The sequence below is a fragment of the Phyllobates terribilis genome, unplaced genomic scaffold (genome assembly GCF_046119375.1).
Source record: "Phyllobates terribilis strain yellow unplaced genomic scaffold, ASM4611937v1 Scaffold_11__3_contigs__length_659146591, whole genome shotgun sequence".
Taxonomy (NCBI): Eukaryota; Metazoa; Chordata; class Amphibia; order Anura; family Dendrobatidae; genus Phyllobates; species Phyllobates terribilis.
This window is the reverse complement of record NW_027362771.1, coordinates 284,760,936-284,781,780: the sequence shown is the minus strand read 5'-3', so window position 1 is coordinate 284,781,780 and position 20,845 is coordinate 284,760,936. Positions and strand designations below refer to the sequence as shown.

Genomic DNA, 20,845 nt, shown 5'->3' with positions numbered 1-20,845 from the left:
TTATGGGCAAAGCTGAAAAGGCAGGTGCGAGCAAGGCGACCTACAAACCTGGATCAGTTACACCAGTTTTGTCAGGAGGAAAGCGCCAAATTCCGACCAACTATCGTGAGAAGCTTGTAGAAGGTTTACTCTGATTCATGTTAAAAAAACATCCATATGTGTCTTTTTATATATTGTATGTAAACTTCTGGATTCAACTGCACTTCCTGGTGGCAGCAACATATCTTAACCCCGTTTAGTCACCTGCATCTAACAAAAATATTTCATTTGGAATCTTTGATTGATAAAATAATTATTTTTATCTAAACTCTGGTTCTGAAAATAGATAATCTTTGATCATTGACCAGCAATGTTTGCTTTTCCCCATTGTAAATATGTTCTATATACATACTGTATATTGCCATAAGTGTGAATGTTAACATATCCAGCTCATCGCCAATCAAACTGAGCATGCTTAGCTGCAATTGTAACACACTAGATGGAAGGTGAGAAACTGACCTAAAATTATGCTGCAGCCTAAATGATAGATGCTTAGAGACAAAAAAAACCTCACTACCTCCTAACAGAATAATGCAAATGTGAAAAGGTACAAGCTGCTATGACTGCATTAAATACCAAAGAGAGAAGCAGCAGATTGTGTGCGCCATGTTGTGTGCAGACTCTGAATATATCAAATATGAAGTGCATTACTTCTATATGGAAATACAGAATATACTTATAAAATAAGGGTACTTAGTGGACAATTCACGAGAGCCCACCAGCCACAACAAAGTGACTTTATTTTTTGATGGTAACCTAGCTGTCAAACATGATGGGACCTTTTATCAAACATGCATCTCCTGGGCTAAAAGCCTACAAATGTTAAGGGCAAGTAGGGTCCAGCGCTAATTAGAAAAAGCCTTATAGTGATGAAAGCTAGATAGATAAATTATTTTAATGTCACTTGACCTTTGAGCTTGCTTCATTATATGAAACAAAAGTCTGATGGCAAATAGCTATACAAGGGTCAGGAAGGTTGTATCTGCTTTGTGTAGGCTCAGGGCTCAGTTTTTCATTCTTTAGAACATATATTATCCATCCTTTTCATATTATGAAGCTCAGTCTTCCTTAGACCCACTGCAGCACCAAAGGCAACATATAGTTTTCCTAATACTGATTGGTGTTTGAGGGTAAAATCCAAGCAGTAATGTGAACTCTCGGTGCACTGCCTTACAGGCTTCCTCTGAAATAAGCTTGTTCTGACACACTTCTCTGAAGTGACTCCACTTGCTTTTCAGTTAAATAATTAATAGATGATTGATAATCAGAATGCCATCTATGTGGAAAAAGAACATAGCATTCAAAGAAAAACCTTGGTTCCTTTTTATTAAGAGGAACAGGAAATAAATGGAATTTACCAATTTACCGTGAATATTAAAATGTAAGAATTCACGCAAACATGTTTATTTCTGGTCGGGGTTATTATCTTTATTAAAATTCATCGCCCAGCTTTAAGATCCGCTTCTGAATTACTACACCAACTGAAACAAACATGCACTGCAACAGAGAAGCGTAGCTGTGCAGAAATCCTGATTCCTTATATATTGTTAAATGTAAAAGGGCCTATTCATGTCTAGATCCACTCTTCAGAATATTATTTCTAAAGAATATATTTCTCTTCTATTGGAAAGTCAAGGAGTTTTTCTTTTTTTAAATCCTCTTGCATTACAGTTTCCGCAGTGTGAGATGGTGAAAAGAATAAGATATTGCGTTTTTTTTACTCTTTTAAGTTCGTAACCACATTTGATCGGAGACATTTTAAAATTGACTGGTGCTGTATATCTGAACCTGAAATATATTTATAATATTCTGGGAATTGCAGAGAATACGGGTAGTGTGAGGATACAAATATGTCGAAATTATATACAGTGCATGGATCTGTGTGTGTATATGTGTAAATAGGAAGAACCCAGGTATACATGCCATGTGGTTGTACTTTTATCAATTGCTATACATTTGCATACATATAGGTGCCCCCTGTGTATTGTAACAAAGAACCGTTTTGCCAGATTTAAAGGGTTCTCGTTCCTTTGTTAGAACAGTGAATCGAATGTACCTTTTAAATAGAGCATTTCCATTCCATAAATCATATCCCATTGTATTTGACCCTAGTCATACCATCTCCTTCAAATGTTAATAGCAAAGGTGAATTGAAAATGTGACACACTAGTTGTTAAATAAAACAGTAACCTATGCACTTGCAGTGCTTTCTATATGACCTACTTACATACTACTTCACCCTCCCTGTGGTATGATTAAAAGCTGCTTTGAATCCACCATTCCCTCAAGGGATTTGAGGCTAGAATTTAACAAACTGCTGAGAAGGCTTAAGTCAGTAAGAGCCTGGGCTTCCCTGCAGCTTCTTCCAGCTAATTCACATGTAATTAAAAATAAAATACATTTTTCAAAGAAACTCATGTTTTAATGTAGTATTTTAAATGTCCATATCTATTTCAGAATGGTAATCATTTCAGGTGTTCTTATCGTCAGGACGGCTTCTTTCTTCATTGCTAGAAGTGCCATTCTGTCCAGCAATTTAGCTAATTTCACCTTGCTACTTAGCGGAATAGTAAACATTAATTAATCTCTAATAAGGCAACCCTGGAATACAGGAAATGTAAAGTGCAATATTAACTTCTTGTTCATCATTACTCTAATTATGTATACTTTCTAGCCCAAGATATTTATAGAAAGACCTTGGTTCTTGATGTACTTGTCGCCCAGTGGTATAGAAATACAAGGTGCAGCGGTTGTTATTGCACTTGGAACCTTTAGGCTCCCTGCAAAAATGAGACAAGCAGTAATTACATTGTAGAGTTGTATAGAGGTTTGTGATATGCTATTATTATTATTATTGTGCAATTCTCATGAGTGAATCAATTCTTAATGAATTTAATTAGTTATTAATTTCTCAAAAGGTTCAGATTCGCCCATACTCAATTTCTTCATAATTCGATTCGAATAGGTTCCACAAAAATCACCAACATTTTGCTGGATTCTAAGGGCTGGGATGTGGCCCCATAATTCTCCTGCCACCACCAAGTGACTCCTCTGTCTGATAGAAGCTCCTGGGACCTTCTATCTTACCTATCTGGGGCCTTCTATCTTAGCTATCTGGGGCCTTCTATTTTACCTCTGGCGCTCCTACTTTTCACTAGGCCTCATACCGTTGGATGCAATGGATGTTATTGACATTAATCTGTGTGTTGCACCCCCGTGTGATCATGAGGGAACTAGTGACGAAAGGCAAAATTGGCCTGGAAATAGGAAGTTAGAAGGCAGAAGAGAGAGCACAAAAGAGCCAATAGGAGGAGCAGCAGCAATGAGAGAAGTATCGGGAGGGCTGACAAGAGGTGAACATAAGATTTTTTTTTTTTTCAACTCCCTCTTGAATCGAATTTCCCAGCTGATGCCAAGCAAACTGTCGAATTTGAGTTTTGGTAGATTCATTCGTATTTGTTGCGTTGTGTTGTGGAATTGTGAAATCATTAATATACAGCATATACATTAAAATCTGGCTTCGTGCTGGGCTGGTCTTCTGAAAAATATGGCTGATTAAACTGCAAAGCATATAGTTGATATGTTGGTAGAATTATTATTGTACATGTCCCAGGAGCTTCAAGTTACCTTTGTTCTATTTCTGCCCAAACTGTAGTTAAATTGAGTTATAAAATTCAATGTGCTTCCAGATAATAGGAAGCATGTACAAGATATATGTTGAGTTATTGATTCTTTCCATTGTCCATAAACTCATATTCGGTCTATGCCATCAAAATTATATATATGTATCCCTAGGAAATGCTTTTGGTAAATATAGGTTATTGGCTGAACACACTCTATATATTACAGATGTAGCTGCCATTATTAGATTTATTGGTTGTTCTAGCATGTGCAGGAATGGCCTATTCCTTCTGTACCGAATCATAAAAATGCAATAAAGCACACATATGAAGTAAATATTGTCTGTATTAAAAACAAAGAAAAATATAGAGAGTAAAGTAGGTATTGTCTCAAGTGAAGGTATGTCTTAAAATACTGCTCATAATATAAAAAAAGTACATATAAAGCAACATTTCAGAATATTGATGTTCCTGTATAGCTAACCAAAACATGATAATAAAAGTATTATCAGGTAAGAAATGACAATGAAAAAAAACAAGCCTAAGCCAATGGACTCTAGTGGTAAAGTTACATTTGGGTACTTTACTGACCCAAACATCTACAGACCTTACCACACATCATTGTGGGGAAAATCTTAATAAAATTGGTTTTTCATACGTCAGTCTTAAAGTGAAGTACGCTTGTGTAAAATGAGCCATATTTATTTGGAGGCACACTCCGCTTTGGCATATCTTTGCTGTACTTGCACCAGAAATTGAAATCTACGCTTGCTATGTCCCGATGTAGATTTATGCTGTAATTTGCACCAATTTCCGCTACAAGTTATGGTAAATATGTCAACGCCCCTCTTGTTAATCAAGTCTATAAACTCCCTTTTGCATTTAACTGACAGCTGAGAGTTGACGAAAATAAGTAGTTAACTGTCCTGACTATACTTTATTGCACTGTTTCCCCATGTGTTCGGGAAGTGGTACATTCAGCATCAGGTGATTGCTGATGGTTAGGTGAATATTTAGTGATCATAATGAGGACAATTTAGTGCCTATCCTGGGGAGTTTAATATGCATAGGCCCTAATTTATCAAAGACTTTTCATCAGAAATCTGGCTTAAAGCTGATTGAAATGTCGCGTTTTTTTGTGCAACTTGTAGATGAGCTATAATTTTGTGACTTTTGGTGTTTTTGTAAAACCTCTGGCTAGCTCTGCCAACTTTTTAAAAAATAAGCAGAGCTTGAAGGGAAGAGGCATGGCCGACAAATTCATCATAATTTATGGCACAAAAGTGACATGCAAAATGCTATCCTTGATTAAAGGGATTGTCCGGTTCAAAGTAATAAGTCTGCAGTCACTCTGTGTGACTGCAGACTTACAAATCCCCCCCAGCGCATGCACTGTGCAATGCAGGGATTCTCCGGTTTGAGCCTCGGTAACAGAGGGTATGTATAATTTATATATACCCCTGGGCAGCCGATGCCGCCCGTCTAGTGACACGGACGGCCAGTGGGTGCATCTGACTAGAAGGCGCGGCCTCGCTCAATACAAGTGTATGGAGAGCGAGGCCGCGCCCACTGGCTGCGGGTTTGTATAACTTATACATACCCTCTGTTACTGAGGCTGGAACCCACGAATCCCTTGCAGCGCACAGTGCCTCGCTGGGGGATTCATAAGTCTGCAGTCACACAGAATGACTGCAGACTTATCACTTTTGACTGGACAACCCCTTTAAATCGAAGCCTAAGTATCTATACATAGTAACCAATTTTACAATAAGCTCTAGATCCTTGGTATATAGTGGGGAAATAAACCCCGTGTTAAGGGGACGGTTACAAACAACTTTATTAAATAATGGAAAGCAACCGAACCCGGGGTCCGCGATGCAGCCTGGTGGACTGCGGCTGAACACCTTCCGGGTGAGAAGGTAAAACAACCAACTTAAATAACAATCCCCTGAGTGTTACTGCACACCGGAACGGGAATAGGAATTCGCACTATCTCCATTAACTGCACAAGAGATGTGCGATAAATAATGTATCTGTAGTCCTGTTACAGCACAGAGACTACACAGCAGGCGGTAGGATGCGTGGGTGCTACAGGCCGGCGTATAAGTGCTCCCAGCCGGCGTGCTACCGGACTGAGGAGTATCTCTCCACGTGGCTTACAGGCGGTGCCGGGAATACGGTGTCTGCAGACTGCTCGGGGTGTATGGCGACCCCTTTGTCGGAGCCAGACTGTCAGACGAAGCTACCTGCCTCCCTCCATCTAAGGCTGCCTATCCCCCGCTAAACCTGCCTGAATCAAGCTAAAGCACACGTGGAGCTCAAACGACCAAACGTCCACACAACACCATCACTGCTCAATGATCAGAGCGTGCCGCCATGTTTGTGGGTGGGCTTTTTAAAGATTAAGACCTGCCCACCGTCGCACTCTTGGTGACGTCACCCGCGACCAATCAGGCGGTGCCAGGTCACCGGGTCAGCTGACTCCCAAACCACCAATCACGGTCGGCCATGTCACGGGCATGCTCAGTGCAGAGAATCCTGGACTTAGGCTGCAGCAGCCCTGTTTCCCTCCGCAACCTATCCTTCATGTTGCTAGGAACAAAGACCCAAGAGACAACCTGCACATCTCGTGCACCAGCTAGGCATTGGGACCAATGACAATGCTGAGCAGCATCTTCCCTGGCTTGACTCAAATGGGAGTCCACAGAATCCTCTGATGGTTCTGAACCCATTTCAAATCCAGCAAACACTCAATGCCTAACACCCCAATTGTCTAAAACTGTCATTAATGATATCACCGATACGATTACAACAAAATGAAAGTTTGATTGATCCAAACAGTAGAAAATCATCAGCCTATGGTGACACTTTTATTATTTCTAGACTGAAATGGAGCTGCCAAAATTCGAATTTGCCAAACGGGGTGTATTTTCTAGTAAATTTGATTCACAGCGAAGTTATTCTAAATTAGCTAAATGTCTCCAGACCTTAGAGCATAATAATTGTAAGGTGTAAAAATAACAAAAAACAAACTTACCACTTCACTTGAACACTCACCCTTCCGGCTCACCCGCTGCTTATTGCTCATGATTCAGTCCTCAGAGCTGTGTCTTTTTTCCCCCATGGTGCGCCGCATCTCTCGGCCTATCCACTGTAGGCGGGGACTTCTGGCCACAATAAGATGTCTAGGATCACTGTGCATCACATGTTATGATGTCACGGATGTGCTACGTACAGTGACCTCTAACGCCTGGTTGCAGCCAGAAGTCCCGGACTAGAATGAACAGGTTGAAGCTTTGACAGCAGAAAGAAGAGTCCCTGAGGACTGTTTGGCAGGCAGAGGGCAGCGCTGCATGCTGTCCAATCCTCTTCTTCCTGCAGTTACATCTTCGACCTGTTCATTCTAGACTGGGACTTCTGTCTGCGATCAGCCATCACAAGTCACCGTGCGTTGTACATTCGTGACATCACAGTGTGGAACCCGCAGTGACCTCCGAGGCCTGGTCATGACCGAAAGTCCTGGCCTTTAGTGAATGGGCCGGCAGATGTGGCACACAACATGGGAAAGGATAGATAGCTCTGAAGACCGGAGGGGAGCAGAGGAGCAAGAGGAAAGGTTAGCCGTGAAGTCAGTATACATTTGTTTTTTAAAACAACTTTTTCTGGCTGTTTACAGTATTGTAAAATGATGGCCAGCCAGCTGCCATTTTGCTGAGTCTGGATGAAGCGAATTTACAAAAATCCATATTCTCAAAAATTGTAATATTTTGTATATTCGAGGAGAATTAAATTCCCCCCCAAATATATTCGTTCATCTCTAGTTCTTTCTAATTCAATTCATCTATGTAAACATTTTAAAGATGTAAATTTTTGCAGTTAATTCAAGCATATCTTCTGTGTGAGAGTAGCTTTTTTTATTTTGCATAAAATTTCGCTTTGCCACAAAAACGTGAACTTAAGCGTTAAAGATCGTTTTCTCCATAAGCAACAGAAGAAATAGTTCAGGATGCAAGCATTTTTTGTAGACCAAATATGAGATGCTTAGGTGTGCATTATGTTAAGACATGCAGTGTCTAGATGATAACCCTGGAGGGAAATGTTTTTCATTGTATCAACTGCAGGTATGTCATGCAAAGACTAATGGGAATAGAATTTTTCTAACTTATATTAAATGCCTTGAGCAACATTTGTATTCTACCAGAGTCTAAAATATATTATTATTTGACTGTGCTATTAATGTCATTTGACCATTCAGACAGATACATATTTTCAATATTAAGCATTCAATCATTTTATTTTTCTATCTATTAATGTATCTATTTATGAAATAAAAATGTATTTAAAAGTTCAGTGCCAAACTCTAAACACAAAGATGCAAGTCTAGTGCCTTTATACAGGTCATCGGAAAATGTGAAAATAATTGAAAAGAATGTAATATTTGAAATAATTTAAAGTAAGGGTATATTATACCTTATGAGTTATACCTCTACTGTTGTGAAACTTTTATGTGTAGAAGATGAAGTGGCTTCATATCAGTCACTGGATACAGTTCTGCTTAGTCTTTCAAAATGATTCCACAGTAGCATGATCGTGAATTCTGAGATTCTGAAGCAGCTCTGGTAGTGTGTACACTGTAGCTGATGTAGAAACTTTTTTTTTATGAAGAGGAGTTACATGTCAGTTATTAACATGAACCTCTCCTTTGCTGTTTACGAGGTTTTGCAGCAGATATGTATGTTATGCATCTTACAAAGGGGAAAATTCCACTTGAAACAAGCAAGGAGGAGCAAAAACAGACTGTAAGAAGTGTTCTGAAAGAAAATGAAAAATGGTGTTTTTTTTTGTTAAAGTAGTTGTCCAACCCTACCCCCTATAAAAAAAATGACAGAATACTCTAAAGTAAAAAAAAAATATGCACTCACCAGCTATCACATTCACAGATGCTCCTCTCCAGATTCCCCTTTTCAGGTTTTGTGTTTCCACTTTTGAGGATTCTTGGGCCACTGATTGGCTGCAATAGTCACAAATCTGTACAGCTAGAACAGCATTAGAGAGTTGGCCTCAGGGCTCCTACAATCCTGAAATAAACAATGAAATAGTAGATTTTTCATTTTTAAGAAAAATTTCATTTTTATACCATGCAAATTGCCTCTTTGGAGAAAAAGAGGACTTGTACTCTATAGCGCCACCTATTGGAAGTCCTCTTTTTCTCCGAAGAGGCAATTTGCATATTAAATTTCCCAGAGGAGCATTGCATGGCGAATAAGCCTCCTTACCTTGACATGCCAGAGCTGGTGTGTCACTCTCCATAAGGAGAAACGCTACCCCTTAGACCTCAGTCCAGAGCCTCTCACCTAGCCAAATCATTTCTCATACTTTGCACTGATGAGGGGCAATATCCTGAAACACTGTGTCTGCAAATTGAGATTCTGATTTGGCTTTTATCCTAAGTCATATTGCACGACTCATTAAAGGGTTGATTGTGACTTGTAGGACAGCAACTTCCAATAGGTGGCACTGTAGAGTACAAGTCCTCTTTTTCTCCGAAGAGGCAATTTGCATATTCAATTTCCCAGAGGAGCATTGCATGGCGAATAAGCCTCCTTACCTTGACATGCCAGAGCTGGTGTGTCACTCTCCATAAGGAGAAACGCTACCCCTTAGACCTCATTTTTATACCAAGATGACAGCCAAATATAATGTGAAAGGAAGTAGAAATGTCCAGCTTTCTGTTTGCTCTCAGAATATTTTTTTTGTGTGAAACTAAACTAGATTCCAGAATTAAATTAGGGTTTGGGGTAACCTCACAGACATTAGTAAATATGCCCTGTAGTGTTCTCCATTAAATATAACATGCACACAGAAAGGAAGTCATATTTTATATACTAAACATGATGTGTAATGTGGAACACAGCTTCAGCAGCTGTCACCAACACCCAGACAGATGCCTAATCTATAGGGACAATATTAAACCCTCCTTTTAAATCTGTGAAACAGAGAACACTCCACAATGCGCCTTGAGAAAGGAGGGAAAAGTGCAAGTCTCCAGCCAAAACTAAGTTGAATCATCAAGCCATCATTTCAGTACAGCTTTAATAATACATGTGGACTAATATATTTCATATTGGAATTGTTTTAATGATACATTACCAGATAGCAATCATCCTAATGTCAGCTTTCAGTAGTAAGCACTACACTGCTCGGAAATGTTATTAATGGATTACGTGCAATATATTGTTGTTATCTGGACCATATACAGTATAAAATAGTTAGGAATGGAATGGAATGAAATTCCTGAAATCTAAGTATTGTCAGCTAATTTATCAGGTACGGTTTAGCTCAATAGGGCAAATATCTGATATAGCTCAATAAGGCAAATATATTAACGATAAGTTATTCATTTTACCTCTATCGTGACTGATAATATAATAGTCCTCAAGAAGGTCTGTGTTGTAATTAAATTCCAAGAAGCCATGTCTTGACTCATCCCAAATCTATTTATCATTCAACTTCAACGGTAAAAGTTATTGGGAATTTCCGGACTCAGGGGAGGTGCAATGTAATGTTAAACGGTGAAAAAGATATTTGCAAATGACATGTGTACTCATTGTCAAGTTCGTAGACATGCTGTGTCACAATTATTTAAACAACAATGTATTGTGGAAGGGAAAACATTCTTTGTACAAGTTCTATTATAAAACCTATTACATTTAAGCTTCCTTTCCAACATGCTCTTTAGATAGCTGTTGGTAGAACGTTGGTTCCACTGATCATTTGCTGGCAACTGCCTCCCCCATTTCTTCCATAATACACATGTGTGCTTGCTCTGCTGAGCCCCCCTGTGTTCTCTGAGTGCCACTGCAATCCAAAACTGGACATGCCGGATCCTTCTGTCCACTGATATCGTCTATTGAGGGACAGTCAGGTGACCCCGATACACATATCACTGTTAATTGAACCCATGGATATTGGTGGGTTTAGACAATGTTAGTTTTACCTACACTGTGTGCAGAATTATTAGGCAAATGAGTATTTTGATCACATGATACTTTTTATACACGTTGTCCTACTCCAAGCAGCATAGGCTTGAGAGCCAACTACCAATTAAGTAAATCTGGTGATGTGCATCTCTGTAATGAGGAGGGGTGTTGACTAATGACATCAACACCCTATATAAGGTGTGCTTAATTATTAGGCAACTTCCTTTCCTTTGGCAAAATGGGCCAGAAGAAAGATTTGACGGGCTCTGAAAAGTCCAAAATTGTGAGATGTCTTGCAGAGGGATGCAGCAGTCTTGAAATTTCCAAACTTTTGAAGCGTGATCACCGAACAATCAAGCGTTTCATGGCAAATAGCCAACAGGGTCGCAAGAAGGCACAAAATAACTGCCCATGAATTGAGGAAAATCAAGCGTAAAGCTGCCAAGATGCCATTCGCCACCAGTTTTGCCATATTTCAGAGCTGCAACATTACTGGAGTATCAAAAAGCACAAGGTGTGTGATACTCAGGGACGTGGCCAAGGTAAGGAAGGCTGAAAAACGACCACCTTTGAACAAGAAACATAAGATAAAACGTCAAGAATGGGTCAAGAAATATCTTAAGACTGATTTTTCAAGGTTTTATGGACTGATGAAATGAGAGTGTCTCTTGATGGGCCAGATGGATGGGCCAGAGGCTGGATCATTAAAGGGCAGAGAGCTCCACTCCGACTCAGACGCCAGCAAGGCGGAGGTGGGGTACTGGTATGTGCTGGTATCATCAAAGATGAACTTGTGGGACCTTTTCGGGTTGAGGATGGAGTGAAGCTCAACTCCCAGACCTACTGCCAGTTTCTGGAAGACAACTTCTTCAAGCAGTGGTACAGGAAGAAGTCGGTATCGTTCAAGAAAAACATGATTTTCATGCAGGACAATGCAGGACAATGCTCCATCACATGCATCCAACTACTCCACAGCGTGGCTGGCCAGTAAAGGTCTAAAAGAAGAAAAAATAATGACATGGCCCCCTTGTTCACCTGATCTGAACCCCATAGAGAACCTGTGGTCCATCATAAAATCTGAGATCTACAGGGAGGGAAAACAGTACACCTCTCGGAACAGTGTCTGGGAGGCTGTGGTGGCTGCTGCACACAATGTTGATTGAAAACAGATCAAGCAACTGACAGAATCTATGGATGGAAGGCTGTTGAGTGTCATCATAAAGAAAGGTGGCTATATTCATCACTAATTTTTTTGTTTTTTGTTTTTGCATGTCAGAAATGTTTATTTCTAAATTTTGTGCACTGATATTGGTTTACCTGGTGAAAATAATTAAGTGAGATGGGATTATATTTGTTTTTTATTAAGTTGCCTAATAATTCTGCACAGTAATAGTTACCTGCACAAACAGATATCCTCCTAAGATAGCCAAATCGAAAAAAAGCCCACTCCAACTTCCAAAAATATTAAGCTTGGATATTTATGACTCTTTTGGGTTGATTGAGAACATAGTTGTTGATCAATAATAAAAATAATCTTCTAAAATACAACTTGCCTAATAATTCTGCACACAGTGTATATATGGACCTAAAGCAATGAACATAGCCAAGATACTGATAGAGCATGGAGGGTTTCTTTGTCTAGGAATTGTGTGAGCAATAATAGTTCCTTGAACCTTCAAAGAGAGGAAACTCTCTGTCCCATAAAAACGTGTTTTATTACAAAATCGTTAAAAAATGGATGCAGGTGCATGAGACGGACGACGGCACACAATGGTGCTTCAACGGGTCCAAACACCTGTTCATACACTGCAACTCCGGTGGTTCTCACAGGTCTTTGTTTACTTCAAGCAATGTGATGATGGGCCATACATGCACCAGTATTGCTGCAGCCAGTCACTGGCCTTTATATTGATGTTTTATGTATGGCATGAGAGTGCTGCAATTCAGTTGATGTCAGTGGTTTTGTGCATGTATGATGAGGACTGGGGACAGGAACCACAGGAGTTTGAATATATTTATATACATATATATATGTATATTTTCAAGCCCTGTAGTGTGTATGTATACATATATATATGCATATATAATGTAGATACTGTGTATGCTCACCTGCTCAAACCCCTGCATAACATTTATATATATACAGATGGGTGCAGGCCTCCATTGGGTTAACTCCAGTCCGTAAAGAGCCACAAAAATCTAAAAAATGAAAGGAGCAGCACTTCAGCAAATGTCCAGTGTAACCGTAGTTTTATAGCACCCAATCCAAGTGAAACAAAGATGCATCATTTCAGTTTTTCTAGAGCGCAATAGCCCAGCTATAAATGTATATCCCTTAACCCAGGCATTTTTTTTTAGATTTAGGGCAGTGCTTTTAAAACGATCACAAGCCAAATTTTAGCTTTTCAGGACTGCCGTGGATAGATGTTAATTAACTTTTTTTGATAAGTAATCTGCATGGCTTAAACTGAGCCTCTGCCATGCACGTTTAGGCCAGTTGTACACATCCGTGTTTCATGGTCTGAGCATTTAGCCATTGATCCATGAACTGGTAACGGGTCTCCTGACCTGAGGTCCAAAGCCTTATACTGTATATTTCTATAAGGCTGTTAAGTTTGGGTCAGGGGACTCGCGGACAGCCCTGGCATTACTGTCCATACTGGGACCTCAAATCATGGATGTGTGAAACCAGCATAAGTTTGGTATCACACATCCATAAAACACTGAGTGTGCTCACATTGGAAAACCAGGTCCAACTGCCTGGTCTCCAGACCAGAACTAACTACTTCATAGGAATTTATGAAGCAGTTGGCTCACATTAGGATACCCAGAGATCTAAGTCAGTGTTTCATGGACATGTGAAACAGGTCTAAGGAAAAAAATGGGATCTACTATTTTTTTCCACCAAGAATAGATTACTAAATGATGTACCTAAAGTCAACAGACATTACAACACTTCAATGCAATGCTTCCCAACCAGGTTTACATGAAGTCTTGGGGTTCCATCATATATGGATAAGAGTTATCACTGATGATAGCAATAGCTGACGCTCTGGCAGTGGTGATGGAGTAGTATAAAGGTAAGGATGGCAAACAGGTTGGAATGACTTATCTCATGGTTGAATAATAAGTGCAGTAGGCTTAAAAAAAGAAGATGTAGCGATGCCAAGGCAAAAGCACATATACTGCACATGTGTTCTTCATTTTAGATGCTCTTACTCCAGGCGATCAGCTGTCCCCATAGAGATTGCCCGCTGCAAGGGAAATGTAGCATTATATGTAAGTCATTCAAATGAATGTATACATTGGTCTGGTCTGGCATAGCAGTTTGCAATTCTGGTTTATATAGGAGGGTCCTGATGTCCATATGCCCTAATTCCGCTCATGTGAGACATCTATTACATGCTACAGCAGATAGGGTGGACAGAGTCCATTAGGTTACATTAGGTGACACATCCATGTGCTGTCCGTTTTATTTTCAGATACAAACCCGTAGAGTTTCATGAATCTATACACATATCTGTGAAAAACATGGCTCCTTGTGTGATATCTGTGAGACTCAGAGCAGGTCCATGTTTGTGGATCAGTATCGGCCATTCAACTCTATGGGGATCTGTGAACACACAAATGCAAACCAGAAGGCTTATTATTTGTTTCCTTTCTGCATCCCCACAAATCTGTTGTTTTTGATAAATTTAGATAAAAATCTGACATTCTAAGGGGCTTTTTTATTAGATTGGGAACAAACACATTTCTGCACTGGAAAAAAAAACAGATGATAAAAAAAATGGATGCAACAGGAAAATGCCACATGGAGGCAACAGGATATAACACATGACGAAAAAAAGATCTGCTTCTCACGGATGGTAAAATTCACGTGGATGTGTGAATGTAGCTGTAGGTGGCACAAAGGAAGTGTTTTGGAGTACATTTTGTTGAGTGCTTTTAACCCTTTTTTATACAATGTGCCTTACTGACTTCTATTTTCACAACTTATATAAATTAGCGTAGCTGCTAATATGGAGGCATACACTGTTGTATGCAGGTAAACTAGGACACATGAGCAGCATAAAACTACAAGCACTATCCTAAAAGTAACTCCCCTGAATACTGCTTGTCACCACCACCTCACATAATGTAAAATAAAATGTCTTGTAAAAGGTCTATACTTAGTAGCCTACAGGGCGACCTGGCTCAGTTAACCCAAGACAAGCACACTTGTCCCCTCCCGAATGAGACATTGATGGAATGACCTCATGGGGCTGTAAACAGCTAAATTAGATGGCTATCCTCATAGCAGAATTATAGGTGAGAACACCGTGTGATGCAACTGACAGACATACATACTGGAACATATACACGTCACCCTGTACTGGAAGCATCAGGGGGTTTATTGCAAGTACATGGGATTAGCAATAAGTCCAGTATGCTGAAACAGCTTCAAAGCTTAGAAGAATCAGGTAACCCAAAGGAATGAAATGACAAGGCTCTATACAATGTATACATATAAATAAGCAATACTTGCCAGGCAGCAACCTCGAATACGTATAGAAAAAAAAGAGAAAAAACCACAGATAGCTATATACGCATACAATAATCTCATGCAAAACCTGACATTAGCATATACTTAATATACTTTGCTATATTGGGCGAGTGTATGTGCCTACAGTTATAAACGGAGCAATAAATATTAGTAATTTGTAGTTGTTAGATGTGTAATGCATGAAAATATGTAATATTCAAGGTTGTTCGTGTATATATATTTATATATACATAGCTATGTATGTGTACAGATATGGCTGTATATAGATATATAACTATATAATAACATGTATAAATAGTGTGTGAGTGTGTAATATTCAGGGGTACTGTCACCTTCTTCCTTTTTTTTTTTTACTTTTTGGAGATTGGGCCATATGCAAAGTAAGGACTTTAGCATTGCGTACATTTACTCTATATATTCTCTCTCTATCTATCTATCCATCTATCTTATATCTATACATCCCATATCTATCTGTCCATCCATGAGTCTGTCTAGAGATAGATGTATACACAGTTAATATGTATATATGTATACATTATATATAGTGCATACATATATGTACACATATTTTAACTGTGTGTGCATAATTACCATATATGTGTGCACTGTATATATGATGTATGTATGTATATATATATATATATATATGTATTAACTGTAATTGTATGTGTATATAGATATGCACCATACAGTGCAAAGCATATGGTAACAGTATATATAAACCATGTATGTGCATATATGTATGCACAGGATATATATGTAGTAGTTACTACACAGCTACATATATATTTACAGACACATTATATATATAGATAGATAGATAGATAGATAGATATACACACATTATATATATATATATATATAATCATTAAGTCATGTAAAATATTTCATGCTGCAACTATTTTATAAACGTAGGAAGAACATTTAATAAAACTATTCAATATTTAGCTGCTTTTAAAAGCAGTTTGTAGTAACTGTGTAAATGCTCATCGGGCAGAAGCTCAGTACTCAGACATACTTATCTGTCTTTTATAAGTCCAGAAGAGACTATCAGCTTCCCAAAGTGCCTGCTGCCCCCAGGATCTGCATTGCTGAGCATAGCCCCCCCACATGCACACAGCACACACACACTGCACACTGCACAGCCTGGTGGGGACTGCACTGGAGCTCCAGTGCTCGCATGCCAGGCGTGCAGGGGTTAAGCGGAGCTGCAGCAGCCCCCGAGCTCCTCCTCTCCTTTCAGCACCTGGTCCTCTATAGACAGTTGCCTCAGCAGTAGATTTCAGAAGGGATTGGAGGAAAACAAGAGGGGGAGAGAATGTGACAAGTGCCGGCTCTGGCTGCTGCTGCCTTGGGGAGGCCTCCTGCACCTGTCCCTGCCTGTCTTGTGGCCAGCACTGTTGTTCAGTCAGACAAGCAGAGAAACATTGTTATTTGCCAGAGCAGCAGCAGCAGCAGCAGCACCATGACTTCTTCATTCAAGCTGGATTTCCTGCCTGATATGATGGTCGATAGCCGATTGCTAGTTTCTGACAGAATGTAAGTACCCATGCAGTCCTTCCCCTGTGCCATGCATCATGCCATCATGAGGGGGGCACCTCTACTTCCTCCAGGCTGCACACTTTTTTTTAGGGAGCCTTCTTTTGCAATCACTTTGAATCTCTTAATGCTTTCCTGCCTTGCTAACATCCCCTAGGACTGTGATGATGTGCTAAGCAATGCTCAGCAATGGATCTGATGGCATTAATCCCCCCCCCCCCCCCATACATTTCCTTATTGTCTTCTTACATAATGCTTCTTGTGGATTGCACTAATGCAGTTTAATGAAATGAGATGTTTCTTCCACCCTGTGATTGGCTATGGAGACAAAGATTAGGACAACACATGCTATTAAAGCCCATGCTCAAGTCATTTCATATTTGTGTAAAGCTGCGAATCTGTGCTAGTTCCCCACTGTTCTACTTGAATGGGATATGTGACTGTACTCGGAGTGACACTGAGTGCTGTGCTATGGGATATGATAAGCTAAACAGGGATTTATGCTGGAATGTGTCAGCCGCCTGCATGTGTCATTAATGTTTATGGGAAGAAATATTTACAGGACATTTTTAATTGTTTCTAGCAGACAGGCAAGTGTTATTCTAAGAAAGTTACTTCCATGAAAAAAGAATTACTTAATGCCAAAGGAAATATATACAAGTATTTACCAAATCCACATCTGCTAACTTTAACACTGTTTACTATCAACTTGTATGTCCTGTTACCATAGCTCTATGCAGAAGAGAAAAAAAAAATCCAAATAGGATACAGTGTGTAGGGTTAAAGTGCAACTATAAATAAAAGCAAGTATATGTTCTAATAACTGCCAGCCATGATTCATCTTTACGTCTCTCTGTGCAAAGCCTAAGAAGAACCATTCCCAGTTTTATGATCAATTTTACTGGCAGCAAACTTTCCCCACCGGTGAAGCTGCTTTCCTAAGCACATTAGAAGAGGAGCCTTTGAGTGGAGAGATTCAATACTAGTGTATTGTTTAAGCTGTGGAGCTATAGGGGGGTGGGGAGCATGAGCCTTTCATCTGCTGGCCAACTTGATTCATAGTATTCTTTCTGTTAGTATGGCAGAAAACTAAACCGCCTGTGTTGTTTTTTTTTTTTTTTAATTTTTAATTCACATCTAAGGGTGAAAAGTTCATAAATCGCTGATCTAAGCTAGTTTTGCCCTTTTGGGCACCGAAAAGGTGTCGAAAGTTTTTCTAAAGAGCGTTATCGCCGGTTCTATATAGGCGGCAGAACGTGACGGCTGGCAATGAAAAGGTTAAATGAATAAATAATGACCCACATGAGGTAGACGCAGGTGAATATGAGGTCATGCCGGGTATTGTCTTTCACCGTAACACTTCATTGTGTGTTCATCGTCTGGTCTTACACAGGTGAAATATATACTGTACAACTACAAGCGCCTGAAGTTCGAGGTTCTCCATTTGGGTCATCTCGCAGCAATATAACCTTCCATAATAAAAGTTTGGGTTTATTAATTCGACTTGCATTCAAGTTCCTTCTCTGATAGTTTATGGGTCTTTGACTAGAATGGCCCACCAGTATCAATTACACCAAAGAGAGCATATGAATCAAACTTTGTGTTTTTTTTCCTAGATTGTTTCATTATATTATTCCAATTTTCATCATTTCATCTCATTAGCAAATGACAGTGAGAAATCTGCCATTAAAGGAAAGAGAATAAAAAGCATCATCACAGACTTACTAAACTGGTTAGACAAGGCTTTCAGTGTTGTCAGTGCCTTACAGCTTATAAGAACAGTTATCATTCTCCAAACCGTTATATTCCTTTGGCAAAGAGAATGTTCTTTATAGCCGCAGTGCTTTAATGTGTACGTCAGATGGCATGAGTATTATTATTTGTAACAGTCTTTTTCTGTGCAGGCTTCTTCAAATCTTGTTTATCACAAGGGTTGTTTTTTGTTTTTTTTCGCTACTGTGTACAGCTATGTTATTGTTAGTACAAGCATTAAGATTTAATGAGCTTCCAGTGACATTTACACACTGTTGTGACAAAATTGCTGTTTATTGCTGCAATAAAGAAACAGGATAGAAGTTAAAGTTAATATAAAGCTTGTGGAAATTACATTGATAGTGGTGGTATCAATAAACTTGTTACTACTCATACTGGCATTAAAGGAGACCTGCCACAAGGATCTCTACTTTATATATATTTTTCTATTTGCTGTGTGCATGGGATATTATGATTTCTGCATGAGAAATGCAAATAGCAGTAGGGTGGATGAAGGTCTGACAGGTCTCTTTTAATGTGCCACATGAGAGAAAAGCATTAAGCAACATTAACGTAAATGATCAAAGTAATTAGGACATGCAACAATGGAACTAAAACTATTAAGATACAATTTCATGTGAAATGTGTTGCATAATGTATCCAACATGCAGATGTAGCAGAGTTGACATTTTCATTTGGCTGAACTTGTGATAAAGCCTACTGTAGGAAATGTTAAAAGGAATGCAGTTCTAAATAGTTTGGAAATTCCAATTCATTATATTGATCTATTTACTAGCTATCTGTCTAGCTATCGATCTGTCTACCTATCTAAAGTTGTGCTTGAACGTTTGGGAACCCTTCAAAATTTCTCCTATTTCTGCAGAAATTTGACCTAAAACTCCATCACATTTTCACCCAAGTCCTAAAAGTAGATGAATAGAACCAAATATACTAAATCAGTAAAAGAATTAGATTTTGTATTTTTTATAAATGAGGATAATGATCCAATGTCTCATGTCAATGAGTGGGGCAAAAGTGTGCGAATCATTAGAATTAGAAGATAGTTTGAAGGTGAAATTAGAGTCTGTTTTTTTCAATCAGCGGGATGACAATCAGATGTGAATGGGTGACTTGTTTTATTTAACTGTCAAAGTCTGAATGCTCCAAACCCATCTCTAAAGAGTTTGGACTCCACCAGTTCAACAGTTGGTCAGATTGTGTGCAAATGGAGGAAATTCAACACAATTTTTACCCTTCCCAGATATAGTCGACCAACAAAGATCATTTAAAGAGCCATAATCCACGAGGTCGCAAAGGAACCCAAGGAAAACTTTAAGCAACTAAAGGACTATTTCATAATAGCTAATGTTAATGTTCATGAGTCCATCATTGGGAAAATACTGAGCAACAATGATGTGCATGGCAAGATTGCAAGGAGTAAGCCAATGCTCTCCAAAGAGAATATCTGCACAAGATCACATGGACAGGAAAGAAGGTTATTGGAACAATATTTTGTGAACAGAGGAGACTAAAATAGAGCTTTTTGGTTTTTATGATAAGTGTTATGTTTGGAGAGAAAAAAACAAACACTATATTAGAGTATAAAAACCTCATACCATCTATGAACACATAGTGGTGGTAGTATCATGATTTGGTCCTATCTTGCTGCATTTGGCCAATAGTGGCTTCCCACCATTGATGGAACAATGAATTCTGAATTATACCAGCAAATTCTAAAGGAAAATGTCAAGATATCTGTCCATGAGCTGAATTTCAAGAAAACTTGGTTCATGCAAGACAGCGACCCAAAGCAATCAAGTCATTCTACAAAAGAATGGCTAAGAATAAAGTTGAAGTTTTGAAATGACCAAGTCAATGGCCTGACCTTAATTCCATAGAATTGTTGTGGAAGGACCTGAAGTAAGTTGCTCATGGGAGAAAACCCACCAACATAACAGTGTTGAAGCTGTTTTGTAGGGAAGAATGGGCCAGAAATCTAAGCAGATGTGCAGGACTAATCAACAATTACCGAAAACATTTACATGCAGTTATTGCTGCGCAAGAGGGTTATACGAGATATTGAAAGCAAAGGCTACGATTACATCTATCAATATATCTACCTATCTATAAATCATTCTATTATTATTATTATTATACTTTTTTATCTTAATATTGATTTTCATTTAGATTCATTTAATCACTGGATAAGGCATATTAATGAAACATGCGTAAAGAAAAAAAAGAAAAAATTTAAAAAATGCAGCTTGTTTTCATTATAATATATACCGAAGAGTTTCCCAAGACTAGAATATTTCCTAGCATCTACTTCTGTGACAACTTTTTTTTTTTTTAGCATGATTAGTTTAGGAATA

The 20,845-nt window shown here is 38.9% G+C and overlaps 1 protein-coding gene and 1 long non-coding RNA gene across 14 annotated transcripts in view; one reads left to right on the top strand and one right to left on the bottom strand.

The window, feature by feature from the left end:
* CELF2 (CUGBP Elav-like family member 2) overlaps nucleotides 1–20,845 on the top strand; it is a 508,245-nt gene that overhangs the window by 21,874 nt on the left and 465,526 nt on the right. The window contains exon 1 of one of the 13 annotated variants that reach the window (XM_073652423.1): nucleotides 16,310–16,721. The exons of the other annotated variants lie outside the window; for them this stretch is intronic. Coding sequence (XP_073508524.1) covers nucleotides 16,648–16,721 — 74 coding nt within the window. The 5' untranslated portion in view covers nucleotides 16,310–16,647. Of the gene's footprint in view, nucleotides 1–16,309; nucleotides 16,722–20,845 lie in introns of those variants that run through there. 13 annotated transcript variants of the gene reach the window in all.
* LOC141166095 (uncharacterized) lies at nucleotides 7,285–16,715 on the bottom strand. The gene is made up of 5 exons (XR_012251247.1): nucleotides 16,201–16,715; nucleotides 14,130–14,252; nucleotides 12,749–13,893; nucleotides 8,582–8,737; nucleotides 7,285–8,470 (listed from the first exon to the last, which is right to left on the bottom strand). It is a non-coding gene; the product is annotated as an uncharacterized lncRNA (long non-coding RNA).